Source organism: Syngnathoides biaculeatus, chromosome 18, assembly GCF_019802595.1.
Source record: "Syngnathoides biaculeatus isolate LvHL_M chromosome 18, ASM1980259v1, whole genome shotgun sequence".
Classification (NCBI taxonomy): domain Eukaryota; kingdom Metazoa; phylum Chordata; class Actinopteri; order Syngnathiformes; family Syngnathidae; genus Syngnathoides; species Syngnathoides biaculeatus.
The window spans coordinates 14,497,584-14,518,063 of NC_084657.1; the positions used below are offsets into that span (position 1 = coordinate 14,497,584).

Sequence of the window (20,480 nt, forward strand, 5' to 3'; positions counted from 1 at the left end):
GGGGTGAGCAGGTTGGATAGGATTAGAGATGAGCTCATTAGAGGGACGGCCCAAGTTGGATGTTTCGCAGAGCAGATTGCGATGGTTTGGAGACATTTGGAGGAAAAGGTTCGCGGATGTTGTGAGGGAAGACCTGAGGGCAGTTGGGGTCAGAGAGGAAGATGCACCAGATCGGCTTAGATGGAAAAAGATGACGCGCCGCGGCGACCCCAAAGGAAAAGAAGAAGGAGTCAGAGCATGTGGGTGGGCCACGGTAGCAAAATGTAACGACTCCCCTACTAAAATCCAACTTGTGCTGCTATTCCTACTTTGGGAGTTTTTTTTTGTTTGTTTGTTGCCACAACCACCAGACGGGACCACTCGCACCTGGCCAGGTTCTGCAAGGGGTTCTGCGTGGCTTTTCGCTCCTTGATTTTGTCCCATGATTAGCATTCCTGCATTTGTGGGAACGTCTCTCACGAGATTCCCAGCCGGTCAGTCTGTCGGGCCTCCGCAACCCACCCGCAAGTCATGATAGACTGCTACACATAGATAGAGTACATACATAACTGTGACTTTGAAAAAGTACATTTTCACAATTTGTGAAAGACAAAGACAGCTGTGGGAATGTAGGTCAAGATGGTTGCCGTCTGCCCGCCGAGTTGAAAGTAGATGTTTCCCACCGGCTGCGCTCTGCCCGTCCATCTTATGCGTGCGTACGCGGCCATCTTTTATGCATGCGTGTGCGCGGCGAGTGACGAACGCGTCGCCTGAGCGCCGCCCAAAATAGATGGCGGCGAAGAAACGGGAGGAAGATGAAGAAGAGGCCCGAGAGAGACCAGGACCGGTCGCGGCACACAAGCATGCAGCTTGACAAAAGTATTGAAACGCGCCTATCGTTCTGAGTGTTGTGTGTGTGTGTGTGTGTGTATTTTGGTCTTAATAGCTTCACACAATCCAACCCACTCATACCCCACCGTGAACTCCTGGTGTGATGTTTCCGATATCCACCCTGGAAATTCTTGGCCGGAACGCCGCTGACCTCAGGAGAAGTGAAGGCAGCAATGGGCACGAGCTGTCAGTGACATGCCACAGCAACAGGTGGCGCTATAAGCGCCTCGACGCAAGGCCAGTTTTAGTCACAAATGCGAAGAATGTTGTTAGCAGGAAGGGAAGGGGGAAGGAAAATCAAAATGAGATAAGACTAAAAATATCCAACCTTCACACTTGAAAACATTTAACATTTTGTAACTAGGAGTCTGCTAGTAGCCCCGTAAGTTGAGTATGAAAAAAAAAAGAAAATTCTTTGTAATTTATCATTATTCTTCCGTTTCGTATGCATACAAATAGCAATCAGAAAAATGTCTACAATTAGTCTGTCTTCAAAGTGCTCTTGCAAATTCACAAAATGACCCCACGATGTCAGATTCAAAACAAAATGGCAGCGTTCCTGCAACTTTTTATTTTCTTGCGCGTCTGTCAAAAAACGCATATTTACCAAATTTCATATCGTTCTATAAAACTGTCTTTTCAAGCGGCGTAAATGTAGTTGTTGGGCGATGGGCGCCTTAAAAAAAAATTAAAAAATGGCTGTCTTTACAGTCATGGCTCCTTGAGACTTTTGTGCGTGTGCGTCTACTCATGATCGAAATTTCTACAAAATTTCGTGTTGTTAATCTAAAGTGGCTGCACGGGTAGGGTATGTATGAGAGTGTGTGTGTGAGAGTACGCGTGTATATGTGTGTGTACGCGGAGGGGAGTGTGTGTTTGGGAAATGCTGTAGTGTGTGAGTGAGAGAGAGCTCGTGCCCTTGAGAGTGTTGTGTAAGAGTGTGTGTGGGAGGGAGAGAGAGACAGTGGGTGTGTGTGTGTGTGTGTGCACGGGGAGTGGACGGCAGGGGGGTCGTGGGGGCTGGGGGGGGGGGGTCCTCTCATTCACATCTGGCCCTCTTTGCCACACGTCCCGCCTCACTGGCGGCACCGGAGGACGTCCGAGCATTTCCAAGTGGGCATTTTCGTGGCGGACTGCGGAGGAGGAGGTGACGCAGCAGCTGAGGACGCTCACTGCGGTGGGGGACTTTTTGCGTGGGGGTGTGGGCGGGGTGAGAGAGGGGCGGATGGGGACCGTCTCGCCTCAGGACCGGGATGCGTGAGGCATGACGAGCCCGCGGAGGACACCCACGCTGCAGCTGCGGAGGTCCATCAGCGAGCAGCTGAGGGAGTCCACGGCCAAGGCGTGGGATCTGCTGTGGAGGAATGTCCGCGAGAGGCGGCTGGCAGGTCGGGCTTGACTCCATTTTGTCTGCTTTTCATTTTTTGATTGACAGACGTGTTATGCGCGTGACGAGTGACGTCGCGCGCGATCAGTCCGTCGGCGCGGTCGGCTTGTTGTTTGTGTGTGTATTTTGGGAAGGTCAATGTCATATTTAGCAATGGGGGGGGGGGGGTGTCATCCCATGTTTCAGATGCCAGCCTGTCGGCATGCGCGGGAATGCGCATGCGTGGGACGGTGTCAACTATTGCTCCGTGCGCGCCATTAATGCACCAAGTTTAGAACGGGGGGGTGGGGGGGGGTAGGATTCAGGTAAATTTGTCAATGACAAAATTTTGATTCATTGGGGTTGTTTATATGCGAATTCTAACGGTGGGGGGGGGGGCGCTGAGTTTAAAACAGCCTCCTGTTGGATCCACAGTGACGTCATTTTGGGATTTTGCGCGTGCGCACGTGCACTTTGCGTCCACATGAGTGCGCGTCGCAACATAGTCAAAATTCATTCCATATTTCCTTCAAGTAGCGTTAAAGTCAGCATTTTGTCTGAAGAAGACAGTCGGGTCAAATTGCATAGATTATGGCAGGGGTGTCAAACTCATTTTTTGTCGCGGGCCACATTGTAGTTCCGGTTTATGAGAGTGAAACCATAAAAATCTTTAACCGCCTCATAATCACACATGAAATTTACGAACTATTCTTGGAATCGGAAATCATTGGTAATGGGTTTTCCAACTATTGTCGATGTTCGGTAACATAAAAAAAAACACTTGCAATACCTCAACATTCTGATTTATGATGTGGCCATTTGAGATTTCGGTACAGATTTCAACAAAAATCACAGAAGTTGACAAACATGATTCGCCTTCGCGGGCCACTTAAAATGATGTGGCGGGCTGGATCCGGCCCCCCGGGCCTTGACTTTGACACCTGTGCATTATGGAAAACTCTATTAAGTTTGTGTTATTGTTTGTGTGTGTGTAACCATGTGGAACGTCGTACTAGAGGATGTGGAATATTGGTCGCTTGGAAACAATGGCAACATTCCTCACTGGGTCACACAGATACAGAGTGTAAGTGTGCGTGTGCATGCTTGTGTGTGTCTGTGAGAGAGGATTGTTTGCACACACATCCACGAAAAAACACATCCCCAATTTTCGTTTTGCGTGGATCGTCGCTCCGTCACGTGAGGACTTTTGTGGGACCGCAGGTGAGAGATGCAACGTCGGAGTGAGCGATGTGATTGGTTGCCGGCAAGCAGGGGGCGTGGCCTCTGTACCAGTGAGGGCATGTCAGAGGAATTCTCGAGGAGTGCTGGAACTAGACTCAGCTAAGTGCTGTTCAGGAATCCGCCATGGAGGAAGAGGAGGCGGAAATCCAGCGCAGGACCCCCGTGGGGACCCCCGATAGCAGCGACAGCGAAAGCGCCACCGAAGAAACGTGCCTGGAGGCCATGACCCCCGACGGGCAGGACCACTACCTGAGGCTGGGCCAGACCCCCAGACGCCGCTCGGCCCTGCGGCTCTCGCGTATCATTGCCCGCAAGCAGCTGCTTCGGAGGCTGGAGCAAGGTAGACCCCCAACGGGACCCCAAGTCACTTCACACCTCGGATAAGGCATGATATATCGATGAAGGATTTGCGTGTGTCGGTCCATGTAGATTCCATTCGGGTGCTGTTGATTCAGGCCCAACTAGTTAGCCGCATAAACGGGCAGCGTTGGAACTTGGAAACAGGAAGTAAACAAGACTGTACAAAATAAAAACTGCTTGAATGGGCTGCTGTTGAAAATCAAACCGGAATATCCAAAGTTTTCACTAATGGGCTGGGGTAGAAAATGAAAACTCAAATAAGAAAAAAGACTTCCTAAAGTTATGGTCTCGATCCGCCTAAGCGGGCTGCTGTAGAAACCAGTTGGGTATAAGATAAATTCGGCCGAATCAAAACAGAAAATATTAAGTCTGCCTGAACGTGCCGATTTAGGAATCGAAACGGGAACGGGACAAAGGCCGCCTAAACGGGGCGCTGAAAAAAATCAAAAACTGGAAATGGAGGGAAAACGTTGTCTGAATGTGCTGAGCAGGAATCAAACTAGACTAGGACTGAACTAAGCGAGCCGCTGCAGGAAATAGAAGTAAAGCCGCTATCTGCCTGCCCAAACGGGCCGCGGTAGAAACTGGAACAGGAATGGGACAAAGGTCATGGAAATCAAACCGCAAATAGAACAGAAGAGAACGTACGTAGCTTAAATGGGCTGCGGCAAATTGTTTGTTTACAATGAGTTAAGCGCATGTTTTTCTTCGGCGACTGCAGCCATTGTTTTCATCAGTTGCACTTCCTCGACTTCCTGCCGCGCGATTCCTCCCGACGTAAACACAACAACAGAGTAGCAGAGCAAAGTCGAATCGTCCCGACGTGCCGGGTCTTGTCATTCCCGGTCGCTCCTCGTGCGTAGCGTTTGAGGTATCGATTAAAAAAAAAAAAAAAAAAAAAAAAACAATACGGGTGAAAAATGTGGCCTGCATGAACGAGTTCTATCCTGCTCGGCTGTCCATCAATTTTGACTAAGTTGTGACTTTTTTTTCCACAGTGTGAAGTCTACATTTAAAAAATTTGATCACGCACTAATGTTAAAAAAAAAATGTTTTTTTTTAGTCCCCTTTAAAAACTAGTCAGGATGATATCATTGGGAAAAGGAAGTGCAGATGGAGCTCTCCCTGCTGGATGAAAGTCCTCGCCACCGCCCTGAATGTTCCTCCTCACCTTGATGTTGCATTCAGGGACAGTTCGAAATCGTAAATTTACTTGGAGAACTCTATCTATCTATCTATCTATCTATCTATCTATCTATCTATCTATCTATCTATCTATCTATCTATCTATCTATCTATCTATCTATCTATCTATCTATCTATCTATCTATCTATCTATCTATCTATCTATCTATCTATCTATCTATCTATCTATCTATCTATCTATCTAATCCAATCTAATTTTAGCTCGGAATCTAATCTATGTCCGTGTGGCATTCTGTCCCTTGCTGACTTTTTGTTTGTCTTTTTATCCCGGCTGTGTGCGTTCCAGGAGTAACGAGGGAACAGGAAATGATATCCGTTTTATTTATTCAGATGTGAAAATCACGTTTCAATCAATGTTTTTCTCTTTAGAAACAAGGAAAGGGCCTTGTGGCCGAGTCAGATTGTGGCCATCATCAAACCTAGATTTATTGATTTAGTTAGTTATTTTTAATGGAAATAATTTACTCTTAATTGTCATGAAGTTATGTTTGCCAAAAAAAAAAAAAAAAAAAGACAACACATGCGCGTATGCACACACAAATTTGCACACGTGATAATGTCAAAATTCAGTTGTTGTGGTGCTTTTTCCCACATTGATCTTTCTTCAGGCTTCTGATTGGCTGCAGTGACCTGCCAGGTAGGTTGTTACAGCTACCACTTGCCGCTTCGCCTGAACTTGATTTTGATGGCAATAAGGAGGGGAAAATCGAAATTCCCAGACTTCCAAGCTTTTGTGGCATCGAGCAGGTGGCCTGACAAAAATAAAAAGCGGGAAATGAAAGTCTTGTCGGGACATTGTCTGAGGAATGACCTCAAACGCACACACAGCCCAGCGAGGTTGGCGGCGGGCGGGATTATCCGCCCCATGCGTGCGTCCGCTGGCACATTAACTAATTCATCCCTTAATTAAATTCTCTGATGAATAGTCAAGCTTTGTTCCCACACAGAAAACACAGACGTGCATGATGTGCAAATGTGAAAAAAGCGACCTGTGTCGCTTTCTTCGATGTTTAAAGGAATATTCCAATGAACAATGAAAAGCCTTCATTCGATAGGTCATGTCATATATACTGTCCCTTTAAAATTCGAGATTAATCCAACATCATTTTAATGGTGTTTTGAAAGATTTTTAATCATCATTTTAAAGGTGTTTTGAAAGATTTTTATCGGCAATTACAAATTTTCACGGGCGCCGCCATTTTGGCGAGTCACATGATTTAAAAAACAAACAAACAGGAAGTGACATCTCCTGTGCGCAAACAAAGGAATCGTGGTCAATTTGTAGTGTAATCACATGCAGTACCGCCACCATCGGAAGAAGTACTTTTGTCATCATTGGTTAGCAACATCATAACAATGTTATTTAAAAGAATTCAGAGACTTATTGTACTCTATGGTCTTAAATAAATGGGCGAATAGTGTAGATATGTTGCATGGCTCAGGGCGACCACACTTCGCTAGCCACTAGGTCCTTAAATGTTTCTTTTTCTTACTGGGCAGAATATGCCACCGAGCCTTCCTCGGATTATTTCTATCCGAATTATGGAATAATTTCGCGATACAGTAGGGCATTTTCACGTGTCCGATGGTGGTCGTACTGCATGTGATTATGATGCAAAACAGCCACGATTCCTGTGTTTGCGCACAGGAGATGTCACTTCCTGTTTCCTGTCATGTGACTCAGCAAAATGGCGGCGCCCGTGAAATTTGCAATTGCCGATAAAAATCTTTCAAAACACCATTAAATGATATCGGATTATCCTCAAATATTCAAGGTACAGTATATATGACATGACCTATCACATTAAAGCTAGATATTCGTTTAAAGTCACGTTACGAATGCAGTTGCGTCTATATGCGCCAATGCCACATTCTTTAAAGTTCCGAATGATGCTGGAAGTCGCATTTGTGCCTCTTTGACTATTTAAATTCACAGAGGCCTTTTAGTACCCGCGTCTCATTCTCTGGGGTTCAAACTGAAGTTACAAAGGGTGTTGTTGACCTGTGTATCTTTCGTGAATGTTTAAAACGTCTGCTACAAAGAGTTACGCATCAGTGTCTTTTTCATGCTGTGTAAAGTCATGTTACGAAGTAAGTTGTGTGTCTATACAATGCTGTGTCACTTTTTTGGGCATTTAAAGTTATATTATGAGCACTTGTGCGTTTATGTGTTGTTTTTTTTTTTTTTTACGTGTCATGTCATGTGCCTTAGAGAGTTGCGTATCTACGTATTTGTGCCCGTCGAAGGTACGGTGGTTGAGCTGGAAAGCGTTGGCCTCACAGTTCTGAGGACCCGGGTTGAATCCCAGCCCTCCCTGTGCGGAGTTTGCATGTTCTCCCCGTGCCTGCGTGGGTTTTCTACGGGCACTCCGGTTTCCTCGCACATCCCATGCAACAATAATTGGACACGCTAAATTGCCCACTAGGTGTGTTTGTGAGTGCGGCTGTTTATCTCCACGTGCCCTGCGATTGGCTGGCAACCAGTCCAGGGTGTATCCCACCTCCTGCCCGTCGACAGCTGGGATAGGCTCCAGCTCTCCCCGCGACCCTCGTGAGGATAAGCGGCTAAGAAAATGGATGGATATTGCTTTGTTATTCGTGCTGTATGCAGCGGTGGCGTTCCTAGTTCACAGATGGCAGATTAAAAGAACTGCCTTCTTGGTTTGTACTGCGTTGTGTGTGTGTGTGTGGTGTGTGTGTGTGTGTGTGTGTGTTCCGTCCAATAATGGTCCGGCTGACCTCAAAGGCGGAGGCGAGCCAAGTGTAGCGAGTCATTTCCTGTGCGGTGGTCACACGGGCTTGGTGGCGATGAGGAAGAGGGGCTAGCGGGAGGTTACCGTAGGTAGCACGAAGGCGAGGGAGAGGGATGAAGGGAAGTGTGTCGAGGCTGGTCAGAAGGTCCAGAGGTTCGGGGGAAGCCGTGACACGGGCGGGGATGAAGATGTGGCCCGAGCCATGAAGGCATCAAGTAAGCTTCTTGCGTTGCCGTGACGATGATGACGATGAAAGAGGGTGAACGGTGAAGGCTCTCGGCTTTCGAAGAGTTGTGGGAACGTGGCCTCAGGAAGTCGGCGTCATTAGCGGCTTTAATGGAGAGAAAATGTTTTCTTTCTTGGACGGAGTTGGCTTTTAATTTTTTCCCCCCTTCTAATTATTATTATGATTATTGTGGTGGTGGCTGTTTCTGTTGCTTGGCAGGATTGGTTCATAGGCACTGGAACCTGAAGGTAGAGTTTTGTCATTCATTTTTGATTTTTTTTTTTTTTTTTTTTAATTTCATAATGACTTTAGTGTAAGTGTTAAGTTAAGTGTATTTACAAGTAGTTGTAGAGTGTACAGTGTAGCTATTTGATTTACACTATTTTTATTTGTAGATTGGTATATTCATTTTTTTATTATTTTTAATCTAGTCTGATCTTTTTAATTAATCTAATTAATATTTATTTTAGTTTGGAAAAATGCAAGCAATACTATTTTGGGTTGTTTTTAGTTGAATCAGCAATCATATCTATGATTAATTTCAAATTAATTCAAATATATTTGAATTAATTTGTAGCTTCCCGAAAATGAAAGCACGTTTTAAAAGTTTTATTTACTGTATTCTTGTTCAATTGTATGCAGGTCTGCATATCCATGTGATTTATTTCACTGTAAGATATATTGTTTAATACAATTGAATGTACCAGAGTCACTGATTGTGAAGTGGTACACACGCCTGCCTTTGGTGCAGGCAGCGTGGGATCGATTCCCCCTCAGTGATGGTGTCGATATCTCCCCTCTGACTGACTGGCGACCGGTTCAGGGTGTAGTCTGCCTTTCGCCTGAAGCTAGCTGGGATAGGCTCCAGCTTTCCTGCAACCATAGTGAGGATGAGCGGCTTGAAAAATGACATGACTGTATGATGAATGTATTTGTCACTGACGTGATGGCGGGCCGTATTACGACGTTTTTTCAGCACAAAAGTATTTTTTTATGTGTTCATAAACACACACACCGACAGGTTCACGCAAGCTAACAACACAGCACTCCTCCAATAACAGTCAACTGTCGGTGGGGGTTAGCTAGCCTGTCGCTACGCTAGCTGTAGCGCTAAAGTGTCGGGGCGTCGGTAAAATCCTGCACTTCCTGCCTTCCCACTCGTCGCATCATTCCAGCGAAATCCCTCAGCGACACTGCGGAATGTTCCTCCCCCGTCCATCTGCTTGGAATGCCCGGATGGGAATTGCAGGCTGTGTGTGTGTATGTGTGTGTGTGTGTTTTTTAATATGCTATCATTAGTGTACTTTGTATTTTGTGTGTGTGTGTCCTTTGTCTGTATGTCGTTATTTGCGTGTGTAACAATGCTTGCTTTCCCGCTTTGCAGAGCTGGAGGCCAAGGAGGCTTGCGATTGGCTGAGAGCTGCCGGCTTTCCTCAGTATGCGCAACTCTACGAAGGTAACCGTCATGTTTTTGGGTTGTTGTTGATTTTTTGGGTTTTTTTTTTTCCTCCCCCGTTATTCCTCCCACATCTCCGTTTTGTCCGCTATTTCCACTTCCTTTCCAAAAGGAGAGGATGGGATGGTGGGCGGCTAGCCGGGGGGGTCGTGGGAAAGGCCTTGTTATCACTACTGGGACTCTCACGGCGTTCTTCTTCCTCTCACTCCCCGTCACTTTCATTCATGGCCTCATTCATTTTTAACCCTTAAGGCAGCCATTTTGTGATATTTCGGCTGTGTCGGAGAGTATTACTTTTTCACCTTTGTCGCTGAAATGAATCTACAAGAAAAACCTTCAGTTTTGAAGTCGTCCATAGCGCCTGTTCTCATTGTCGCTGTCGAGACGTGGAAAACTATCTGGTAAGGTCACGTGTCACCCAGTTTTTCAAAAAAAGAGGTCCGGCGTGCTCGCTTCAAGCTGTATTTCAATTCCAGTTGAAGTTTACGATGAAACTGACACATAAAACAGTATTAAAAACTGTATATTTTAATACCAAAATGTCCATCTCACCTAATTATCATTAATTGTATCCCTCTCTCTCTCTCTCTCTCTCTCTCTCTCTCTCTCTCTCTCTCAGACTCTCAGTTTCCCATCGATATTTCTTCAGTAAAAAGGGATCACGACTTCTTGGACGGCGACCTGGTGGAGCCTCTTTCCCGGTAAGCTTCTCGTCTGCGTTTGAATTCCTCCTCCAGACCGTCCTCAGACTTCAAGAAGGAACACTGCGATCGATTGACCACGTTTTTTTTAAACGTGGGTTGCAGGCGCCTCAACACGCTGAACAAGTGCGCCTCCATGAAACTGGACATCAGCCACCCCAAGAAGAAAGTAAGATTTAAAAAAAAAATGTTTTTATTCATTGGTTTGTTATTATTATCGTTATCACATGCATCTACAAAGCTTTGTTTTTTTTTTTTTTTTTTTTTCTTCCCATTCTGGAACTTAACTCGTTTCTGGTAGGCGCTGTCTTACCAAGTCAGTTCAGAGTAGGACCCAAATGTTCCTGGACCTCTTGAAACTTTTACTACACCCTCACCAACCACATCTGGCTCTATGGTCCCACAAAGGTTCCTAGTTCATAATGTTTCGGCACCCAAAATGTACTCAATTCAGACCCCACCCAAAAATTCCTGGTCATCTCAAAGGTACTACCCCTTGCCCGGCAGGCAGGTTGTTTTGGGTCCAAAGTCTTGCATTAGTTCCAGCATTCAGATAAACAGTTCTTCTTTAAACCTTTACTATGTAATCCATAATTTTTAAGGAGCTTCTCTTACATGAGAGAGTTTTAGCTCTGTGATCCTCCCAAAGTTCCTAGTTCAGGTCTTGGACCTTTTAGAAGTACGCCCCCATTAAATTACGCAGGATATAGTTATTCTAGTTCTGGGAGAAAAAGAACGAGAATAATGAATGAATTATGAACTTTCTCTTTAAAAGTTCTGAGTTCGAGGGTCGCATTTCTGTTGTACAAATGTTTTATATTAGTCTTACAGAAGACTCTGCTAGGGGGATCCAGGAATCTTAAGGACTTAAGCTAATATTAGAATCTTTAGGTCTATGATCATCCAAAGGTTCCTGGAGGTCTTGGAAGTACACACCCATTACACCACACCCAACTGATGAGCAGGTCTACCTCACAGTTCCCAAGACCACGGTTCGCCCATAGATGTGAGTGGTTGTTTGTTTTTATGCCCCCTGCAATTGGGTGGCGATCAGTTCAGGGTGTACCCCGCTTCTCACCCGAAAATAATTGGAATACTTTCCAGCACGCCCAGGACCCTAGTGCGGATAAGGGGTACAGGAAATTGATGGATGGATATCTGTTCTTCCATGGACATTAAAAGTTTCTAGTTCTAGGTGAAAGGAACTAGGACATTTGGGAACTTTCTCTTAAAAAAGTTTCTTGTTCCTTCAGTTCTCATATCTGGAATTTGCGCTAAAATCGTTGAATCTGCAGGGTGACGACTCAGATGAAGATGACCCAATGGCCATCAGCAAGCGTTGGACGTTTGAATGGAGCAGCCGCCGCTGGTCGCGCCTCCAGGACCTCCTGTCGGACGGCGCCCCCCACGGCCGAGGGGAGGGACCATGCAGCGCGGCAAGCAGCGAAAGTGCGCTTAGTGAGCTAAGTGAGCACGAGCTGGGCGACATCTCCTCGCTTCACAGCGAGGATTCCGCCTCCACGGCTGCGGACGCCATGTCGGTAGCGTCCCTGTCGGCCTCCTACCGGCCGCCACCGCGCGACCTCCCGCACTACAACTCCCTGCCCATCAAGGGTGGCCGCCACGGACAGGCGGGGCGCAGCAAAGCCAAGGAGTTCCTGCGACGGATGGAGCTAATGCGCACCTGGGGGCCGTCCACTATGCGGAAGAGCTCCAAGCGCAGGCCCCCAATGGTCATTAGCGGACCAGTGCTGCAAGGCGAGGAGCCCCTGGCCCTGCAGGTTTTGCAGTGTACTCCCATCAGCCAGTTGGAGATCAACCTGGACAGGGAAGATAGCGAAACATCACCCGGCGACAACTGCGGCGACCTCTCCATGATGAACGTCAGCCCCATTCGCGACCCTACGCCCCCACGACCGCGCACGGCCAGCAAGCGAAGCAGCAAGTACTTAGAGGATATGGCCCTCCCGTTGCGGGGCAAGAGGCCCGATGGAGAGAGGACCCAGTTCTACTCACATGAAAACCTCCTCATCCACGTACCCAAAGACCACAAGCCGGGCACCTTCCCCAAAGCGCTGTCCATTGAGAGTCTGGCACCCGGAAGAACCTCCACTAACACCGCCGTCTCTCGACTGCCCAAAAATAAGAACCTCGATGACTCCTGGTCTGGCCGTCCACTCTCCAAGCCCCCTTGCCCGAGAGCTCCAAGAGGCAGCAGGGTCAGCGTCTACGACAACGTCCCCGGCTCCCACCTATATGCCAGCACGGGGGACCTTCTGGACCTGGAAAAGGAGGACAACCTGTTCCCGCACCTCGATGACATCATCCAGCACGTCAGCGGTTTACAGCAGATTGTGAACCACTGGACCCGTGGCGTACTGGCGGACAGCGAGGACGGCGAAGATGGCGAGGGCAGTACTACACCCGTTTCGATGAATGACACCGACTCCACCGGGACTGGACGGGAGAGGAGGGATTCCGGCGTTGGGGCTTCCTTGACAAGACCACGGTAAGAATATGTTCACCAAGTAGTAATGGCGAGATGAAATCTGACATCTGTTTGGCTGTTGGGAATGACTATGAACTACAAAAAATGTATTAACAAATCATGTAATTTAATGTCGGTGCCTGAGGGTTTCATATTGCTGTCAAATTTCGCTCCAAATTCTGAATCACTTCCCAAATCCGTCACATGGTACAGCCAGGGACCGAGGCTTCGGACGTCTTCGTTTCCGTCCCCGGCTCCAAATGAATCGCGCCTTGGTACACGCCCACTCATTCCTCTCCCCATGTTTTAATTTGTGGACTGGTAAGCTACGGTTTGCAGACCTTAGGGGACCCCAGTTTGAGAACAGCTGGTCTCGACTTTCTGCACACGTGACAACACATTGACAAGCTTGTCATGTGCATACCGGTACCACAATGCTGACTCTTAAACCATGTGAGCCGGTCAGAACCCTGAATGAACCCACTTCTGAAAAGGACAATGCAATCCTGCTCCTGTGTGTTTCCAGAGTCCGCTGGCCCAGTTTCAGGACCTCCGATCTCAACCAGCCGTCGTCGTCGCTGCAGATCAGCTGCCAGTCAGCCGCTCAGCTCAGGCTGCTGCACAAGTTCTCCTTGCTGCGCCTCACCGCCATCATGGAGAAGTACTCCATGTCCAACAAGCACGGCTGGACCTGGTGGGTAGCATATGGTCCACCCACCATATGGAGACAGAATGGGACCCGCGCATAATCTTCTAAAATTTCAGCCTGAAGAGACACAGCACTTCAATGTTTTTTTTTTTTTGAAAAGGCCACTTTAGGATAATTAGGTCTACTCGAAAGGGTCCTCCAAAGATAAACTCATTGAAATGTAGTCCGATTGCGAGCAAATTTGAACCACTTGTACCAGCTGTAGATACGTCGTCGACCAAGGCCCACCCATGCTTGTGTGCTTCCTTGTAGGTCCGTGCCCAAATTCATGAAGCGTATAAAGTCTCCGGACACCAAAGACAAGAGCGTGTTTGGCGTCCCGCTCATCGTGCATGTACGACATTGCGGCTTCCCGCTGCCCTTATGCCTCCAGCAGGCCCTCGCCCACCTCACGCGCCACTGTTTGGACCAGGTACTCGTGGCACGGACAATATTTTGCCACAGAAAACTACATTTGACCAATAAATCCAATTTTCAAAAAAAGACCGGACTAGCTAGTCGTGGACCTTCTTTCCATTTTCTCATCATGGCGGTTCTCGGGTTTGCCTCCAGGTGGGCCTGTTCCGCAAGTCCGGCGTGAAGTCGCGCATCCAAGCGCTGCGTCAACAGTGCGACGCCTCGCCCGACTCCGTGGACTACGAGGACCAGTCGGCCTATGACGTGGCCGACATGCTCAAGCAATTTTTCCGGGACCTTCCGGAGCCGCTGCTGAGTAACAAACTGGGGGAAACCTTCCTGCACATCTATCAATGTAGGTCACCGCTTCCGTGATGAGTTTTAATTGTGCTTTTAGTGCCGGCTAATGCTAGAGGTTGTCGGTTCACTGTGTAATAATACTTTGAATGCTAACTGAGGGTGTGATACATTCGTTTACCGTGTTATTCTGTCAATGCTTAGGGTTTAGCATTCCCAAATTTTAATACTTAGTAGATTATTCATTCAGAATCTATTAAAATGCATGTCACCATAAAGCCACTATATTTTGTGATTAAAAGCAAAATATTTCATCAAAAAACACATCGGACCATGAATGCATCGGATATTGTAAGACAAACTACCGTAATTTCCGGCATATTAGCCGTGACTTTTTTTCCCGCGCTTTCAACCCTGCGGCTAATGCGGCGATGCGACTGATTTGTGGTTTTTTTCTAACGGCCGTAAGGAGGCACTCGAGCGGAAAAGGTAAGAGTGAGACCTGTGGAGTATGTGTTGAGGAAGTGACTTTTGCGGGTATGTTTTTTTTTTTTTTTAACGGCCTGTTAGCGCCGCGGTAGTGGTTAGCACTGCGCTAGCGCCCTATCCTCCTTTTGTTCCCCCATATTGTCTGCGTGTCACTCTCAAACTCAACGGTGTGGGCGTTAACACGGGTATCTTGCGTGTGTCGCTAGCGGTTAGCGTGGTTAGTGCTGCGCTAGCGGCTGCTGCTGTGTTACTGCCGCGTCTCAGTGATTTAGGTATGTTTTTTGTATGTGTAGCTGCTGTGGCCGTTTTTTTTTTTTTTTTTTTTTTTTTTTTTTACCATCTCTTTGTGCTACTGTGTTGTTGCTATTTTAAGCTAAGCTAAGGTATTAAAACTTTGAAAACGATTTCTGTTTACCGTCTTTCTTTGTAAATATCTCGTGTTTCAATGTGGGCACTTGCGGCTTTTACACAGGGGCGGCTTATGTATGTACCAAATGGTATTTCCTTTACAAATGTACTGGGTGAGGCTTATAACCAGGTGCGCTCTATAGGCCGGAAATTATGGTATTTTGTCAGAAAACAAACAAAACTTTTGTGACAAAATACATAAATCTCTTGTGAGTCCTCATCTCCCAGCATTCTGCAAAGTGACCAGCACTGGTGACAGCTTGCCCACCGCTTTCCCCCCTCAGACGTGCCCAAGGAGCAGCGTCTGCAGGCGGTGCGAGCAGCCATCTTGCTGATGGCGGACGAGAACCGCCAGGCGCTGCAGACGCTCCTCTACTTCCTGCACGACGTGGCGGCGCAGGTGGACGAGAACCAGATGACGGCCGCCAACCTTGCTGTCTGCCTGGCGCCGTCTCTCTTCCACCTCAGCCTGACCAAGGGCGACACGGTCTCGCCAAGGTACGGCATCTTTCAAAATAAATTCCCAAAGCATTTCAGTTCAATCTCAACTCTTCACGTTCTCATTTCTGGATATTCTCTGTTGTCTTCCCGATGATGATGACGAAGGTCCATCCAGAGGAAGTACGCCAGCGGCCGACCGGACCAGAAGGACCTGAACGAGAACATGGCCGCCACTCAAGGCCTCGCTCACATGATCATGGAGTGCCAGCGTCTCTTTCAGGTGAACATTTTTTCTTTTTTTTGTATTTACAACTAATTTTTTCAACCAGTTACGATCTTCAGTCTGTGTCTTGACTGTGCTATTTCAGTCTGTGGTTGGAAGTGCGGTCAAGGGACTGGTTGCCAATCAGTCAAGGGGTGTTTATTGACCAAATCAGCGGTCATGAATCGACCCGAGGACATGTAGAGGTGGAATAACACGCTCCCAACTGAGCTATTCCAGTGCGGTATCTTGCTCACAACTGCCTGGTTGCGATTCATTCAAAGGAACGATGAAGCAGAGGACAGCCAGAGGTGCAATAACGACCATAAAAGCTCTTCTGCCGAAACCTGGGACCTTTAGATCTCGAGTCTAACACTCTCCCAACTGAGTTGTTTTACCTTGGCATCTTGCTCACAAGTCTCTGGTTGCAACTCATTCAAAGGGCATATAAAACTCCTAAAAATCAATCATAGACCATAGCCGGAGGTGCATTACAAACCAACAATTAAACCTTTGGCCTTCACTCTAATGTGCTCCCAACTGAGCGATTTCACTCGAGTGTCTTACCCACACATCCTTTCTCGTAAATCATGCAAAAGGCCAACATACATCCAACAAAATCATTTTACATGCCGAAACCCAGGATTGAATCAGGAGTCTTAATATCGTACGTCTAATGTTCACAAGGGCCTGGTTGCAAGGGTCCTTTCTGATGGCGATCTTAAGCTGCACCCCCTCAGCCATGTCCCACAAGCTTCCAAAATGACAATTGAACAGAACACGTTTGAAGTGGATTCTCTATCGCGTAATCCAGATAAAATTGGGATATGTTTTTTTACCACATGCGTCACACTTGTCCAAGAGAGTTCTCCAGAGAGGTCTCGACGATTTCACGCAAGGATATGTACACGGAATTAAGATTTTGGACGCAGCAGGATGAAATGGTGGCGATCAATACAAAAAGGTTTCACGCCTCACAAAATTCATATTGAAAGCCAACAGGATAAAATAGTGGAATCGTACTGCGCATGTAAAGCAGGTTGAGTACTTTTTACTTGGAAAGATCACGAGTAATATCATGGTAGTCTTTATAAGCGAGGGGGTGCATTCATTTGACTTGGCTTGTAATGGAACCCAGTGCTCGGTCTTAAAAGTCTGATGTGATACAAATCGGCAAATAGACACATTGCGTATTTATGTATCGCCAACCGGACACTTGGGCATAAAACATTGCACACATCATTCAGCAGATCAGTGATACACTAACAAAGTGAAAGTTGTTCTCCTGTAATGTATAAAGCACTGATAATAATTCAATCCAACTCAGAGAAGATACTTCTCCCTCACTTACCTTCGAACATACAGCCTTGTGTTTGTTGATATTGTCCACATTTAGTTGTACATGCGCTCTTCCGCGATCTTTCATCCATCGTAGACACTTCGTCAACTGTGTTTTAGGCTTTGGAAATGAATCAACCTAGCAGGATATCTTTCATCAGAATTGCGCGTTCCCCAAGCGCATCTGAGGACCATTTTCTTCGTAACATGAACTTTTCCAAGCGCACGCTACTGGCAACCGGCATTGCTTGTGGAACAATATGGCGAAAGGGGCGTGTCAAGCCAGGGGTTAAGACAATGCGGCTATCTGATTGGCCAATGGCTGTACGAGTGATTGTCAGGTCGGAAAGGTCCGTTCATTCCAAGGGGCTTTAAAGTATTCAAAAGGGCATGAAACAAACCGTTAATCGATCACAATTGAAGAAAACCATCGTCCACTACCAGCCAATCACGTCACATATAAACAATGGAATGGATGGGTAGAGAACCAATTGACAGTCACATGATGGTCCTCCTACAGGTCCCAGAGGAGATGGTGAGCCAGTCCCGAAACTCTTACATGGACGCTGAGCTTGTAGCGCCCCTGCTGGACAATCTGGGTAAAGCGCGCCGGGATGACATGGACGAGGACGAGGAGGAGGAGGACGAAGACGACGAGGAGATCGACGTAAGCTCCCACCACGCTCATGTGGAGAAGCTGATCCAGGACCTTCTGAAGGAGACCAAAGACAAGAGCAAAGCGTGGATATGTCGACCCACAGGAGAACACATGGAACTGGCCTCCAAAAAGGTTCTCCCTCCTCTAGAACACATGGCTGACCACGACTCAAGCATGTCATCGTTGGGTCCTATGCTGAACGGGTTTGAGAATGTATGAACGCTGCAGCACACCCGTGTGATCTCACCGGACAGAATTGTGCCTTCAGGTGGGTGACGGCAACCCCCTACGACGGTGGCGCGTCAGCACGGAGGTGCCGGCCACGCCCGCTGAGGTTCTGCGCCGGTTACTGCGAGAGCGCCACCTGTGGCAGCTGGAGCTGCAACAGGAGAAGGTCGTGGAAACGCTGGACCGGCAGACGGACGTGTATCACTACTCCTGTCACAATATGGCGCCGCTGCCCCGCATAGACTACGTGATACTCAGGTGAGATCAAGATGTCTTGGTGAGCAGTCGCTTTTATTTCGCACGGTCTTTACGTTGCCGCTACGCGTCAGGTCCTGGCGTTCAGACCCAGTCAAAGGCTGGTCCGTGTTGGTGTGCATGTCAGTGGATCACGACGACGCACTGCGCACGGCGGCGGCGGTGCGGGGCGTCGTCCTGGAGTCCCACTACCTGCTGGAGCCCTGCGGCATCCCGACCAGAACCAGATTGACACACATCTCCAGAGTCGATCTCAGGTACAAGAAACGATCCGGAATCATTGGATCCGTCCCGATTTGGTTGACATTTTTCTCTTGCGGACTGCAGGGGGCGAGCTCCAGAATGGTACAACAAGGCATACGGGCACCTGTGCGCCAACGAAGCGCAGAGGATCCGGGCCTCATTCCTCAGTGCGGTAGAACCCTGGCCAGTAGGATCTCCACGCTGACCCTCATGGTACCAGACCGCGTCCATGTACTGTAGTGCTAAGAAAAGCGTACTGTTGGCAGCTGGACTATTTTTGGGGGGGGGGGGGCTCCTCACATTCAACTCATGCTTTGTGATGTCATTGTGATGTCATCACAACGATCCACCGGCGGAACCTTCTGGACTTGTCTTGACCAGAAAAGTTAAAGGAGAAGTGAAGATTAAGAAGGTCCATGTCTGAGACATGTCATCTTTGCACTGCTTCTGGGAAGCATCGCGTGTGTGTGTATGTGTGAGAGGTAGTTTGTGTGAACGTGATGATGTATGTTTGAGAGTGCGTGTGTTCGTGTATGAGATAATTTGTGAGAGATTGTGTGTGTGTTGTAAATAGTAGCTTTTCAGGGTGTCGCGATCATATTGATACGCTAACAGTAGGAAGCAATAAGAAACAAAGCGCTTTAGTGTCTCTCGTGCAGTTGGAGGAGCCAGCGTCGCCGTGGCGATGCAACGACACGTTAAAAAGGTGCCATATGCAACACAGAATTGTTGTTTTTGAAAAAAAAATCATGCAAAAAACAAAACAAAAAACTCATTTTAGTTATTCATTAGACCGAGATGGACATATTTGTGAGATGCCGGTGAAGGCTTAACTGTTGGGTGGAAAAAGGATTTAAATTTAAAGGCTGTCGGGGTGGGGGCGGTTCTTAAACTATTATATGTACGTGTGTGTGTGTGTGTGTGTGTGTGTGTGTGGAAAAAAAACAATGTATGTGAAACGTTGCTATCATTTTGTAAATTGTTAAAGTAAAAATATGAATAAATGTGTCGGACATTAATTTGGGTTGCCCACTTGCCTGTGTGTTGTCATGGTGATGTGGATAATTCATGTAGTCATATTCATCCATCCATGCATTTTCTGAACCGCTTATCCTCTCATGGGTCGCAGGGAGTGCTGGAGCCTATCCCAACTGTCAACGGGCACAAGGCGGGGTACACCCTGAACCGGTTGCCAGCCGATCGCAGGGCACATAGAGACAAACAGCCGCAGTCACAATCACACCTAGGGGCAATTTAAAGTGTTCAATTAATGTTGCCCGGAGGAAACCCACGCAGGCACAGGGAGAACACGCAAACTCCACACTGGTGGGTCCGGGATTGAACCCGGGTCCTCAGAACTGTGAGGCCAACGCTTTCCAGCTTCTCCACCGTGCCGCCATAATCATGTTCAGAGGTAATCTTAATTTCTGTTTAAAGACATGAAAATCCGGTGGGATGGGTGTGTGAAGAGGTTTCACGCGTGTTTGCATTGCCAACTAATCTGGATCTGTTTTGGTCTGACCATATTGTAGACAGGAAGTTGGACCCTCAACTAAAACATGACAAATCGCTTCAGCAGACGCAGTCAAATTCGAGTAGCTGTGAAAGGAGTTCTCTTTGTGTCCACTGAGGGGCGCTGTTGTCATGTCTATACCAGTCAGTACGAATCCATTGAAGAGCGTCGCCATCCATCATCCAACATTTGATTTATGTATTCCTCGATCAACCGCAGAATCCATTGATTCCATTTATCCAACTGAAGCCTTTATTATTATTTTTTTATCAATATTCATCCATCCCGTCATCAATCAATCCACACATCCACGCATGCATCTGTCATGTTCCAGTTGTTTCCTTCTGCCAGAAGCGATCACGCGTCAGCATCCAGTCAGGTGCACGCTTGTCCACCTTCCCTGCAGCGCCGGTACCGCAGCCGCCCCCTTCAAATACTTTGCCAGCCCCGAAGAGGACCGACCTTTGCGAGAAGATGAACCAAACGGAAGAAAACAAGTTTCAGCCAATCAGCAGCCAAGAGCCGGGACAGAGACGCCCTGCAGGAAAAAGCTTTTGTTACTCAAGACAAAGCTT

The 20,480-nt window shown here is 47.4% G+C and overlaps 1 protein-coding gene across 4 annotated transcripts; it reads left to right on the plus strand.

Moving 5' to 3' along the window:
• Window positions 1–2,096: 2,096 nt before the first annotated feature.
• Window positions 2,097–19,399, plus strand: LOC133491765 (stAR-related lipid transfer protein 13-like). Of its 4 annotated transcripts, none has more exons than XM_061803340.1 (14): window positions 2,097–2,258; window positions 9,408–9,479; window positions 10,099–10,180; window positions 10,286–10,349; window positions 11,476–12,689; window positions 13,195–13,362; window positions 13,630–13,789; window positions 13,930–14,128; window positions 15,252–15,465; window positions 15,574–15,688; window positions 17,529–17,798; window positions 17,935–18,152; window positions 18,224–18,406; window positions 18,477–19,398. In XM_061803340.1, the coding sequence occupies exons 1-14, from the start codon at window positions 2,135–2,137 to the stop codon at window positions 18,595–18,597; spliced, it is 3,204 nt and encodes a 1,067-aa protein (XP_061659324.1). In that variant the 5' UTR covers window positions 2,097–2,134; the 3' UTR covers window positions 18,598–19,398. The 4 variants fall into 4 exon arrangements, with proteins under 4 accessions (XP_061659324.1, XP_061659323.1, XP_061659326.1 ...); XM_061803339.1 differs by lacking the exon at window positions 2,097–2,258 and adding an exon at window positions 3,579–3,818 and having other exon boundaries at window positions 18,477–19,399; XM_061803342.1 differs by lacking the exon at window positions 2,097–2,258 and adding an exon at window positions 6,350–6,819 and having other exon boundaries at window positions 18,477–19,396.
• Window positions 19,400–20,480: the final 1,081 nt, after the last annotated feature.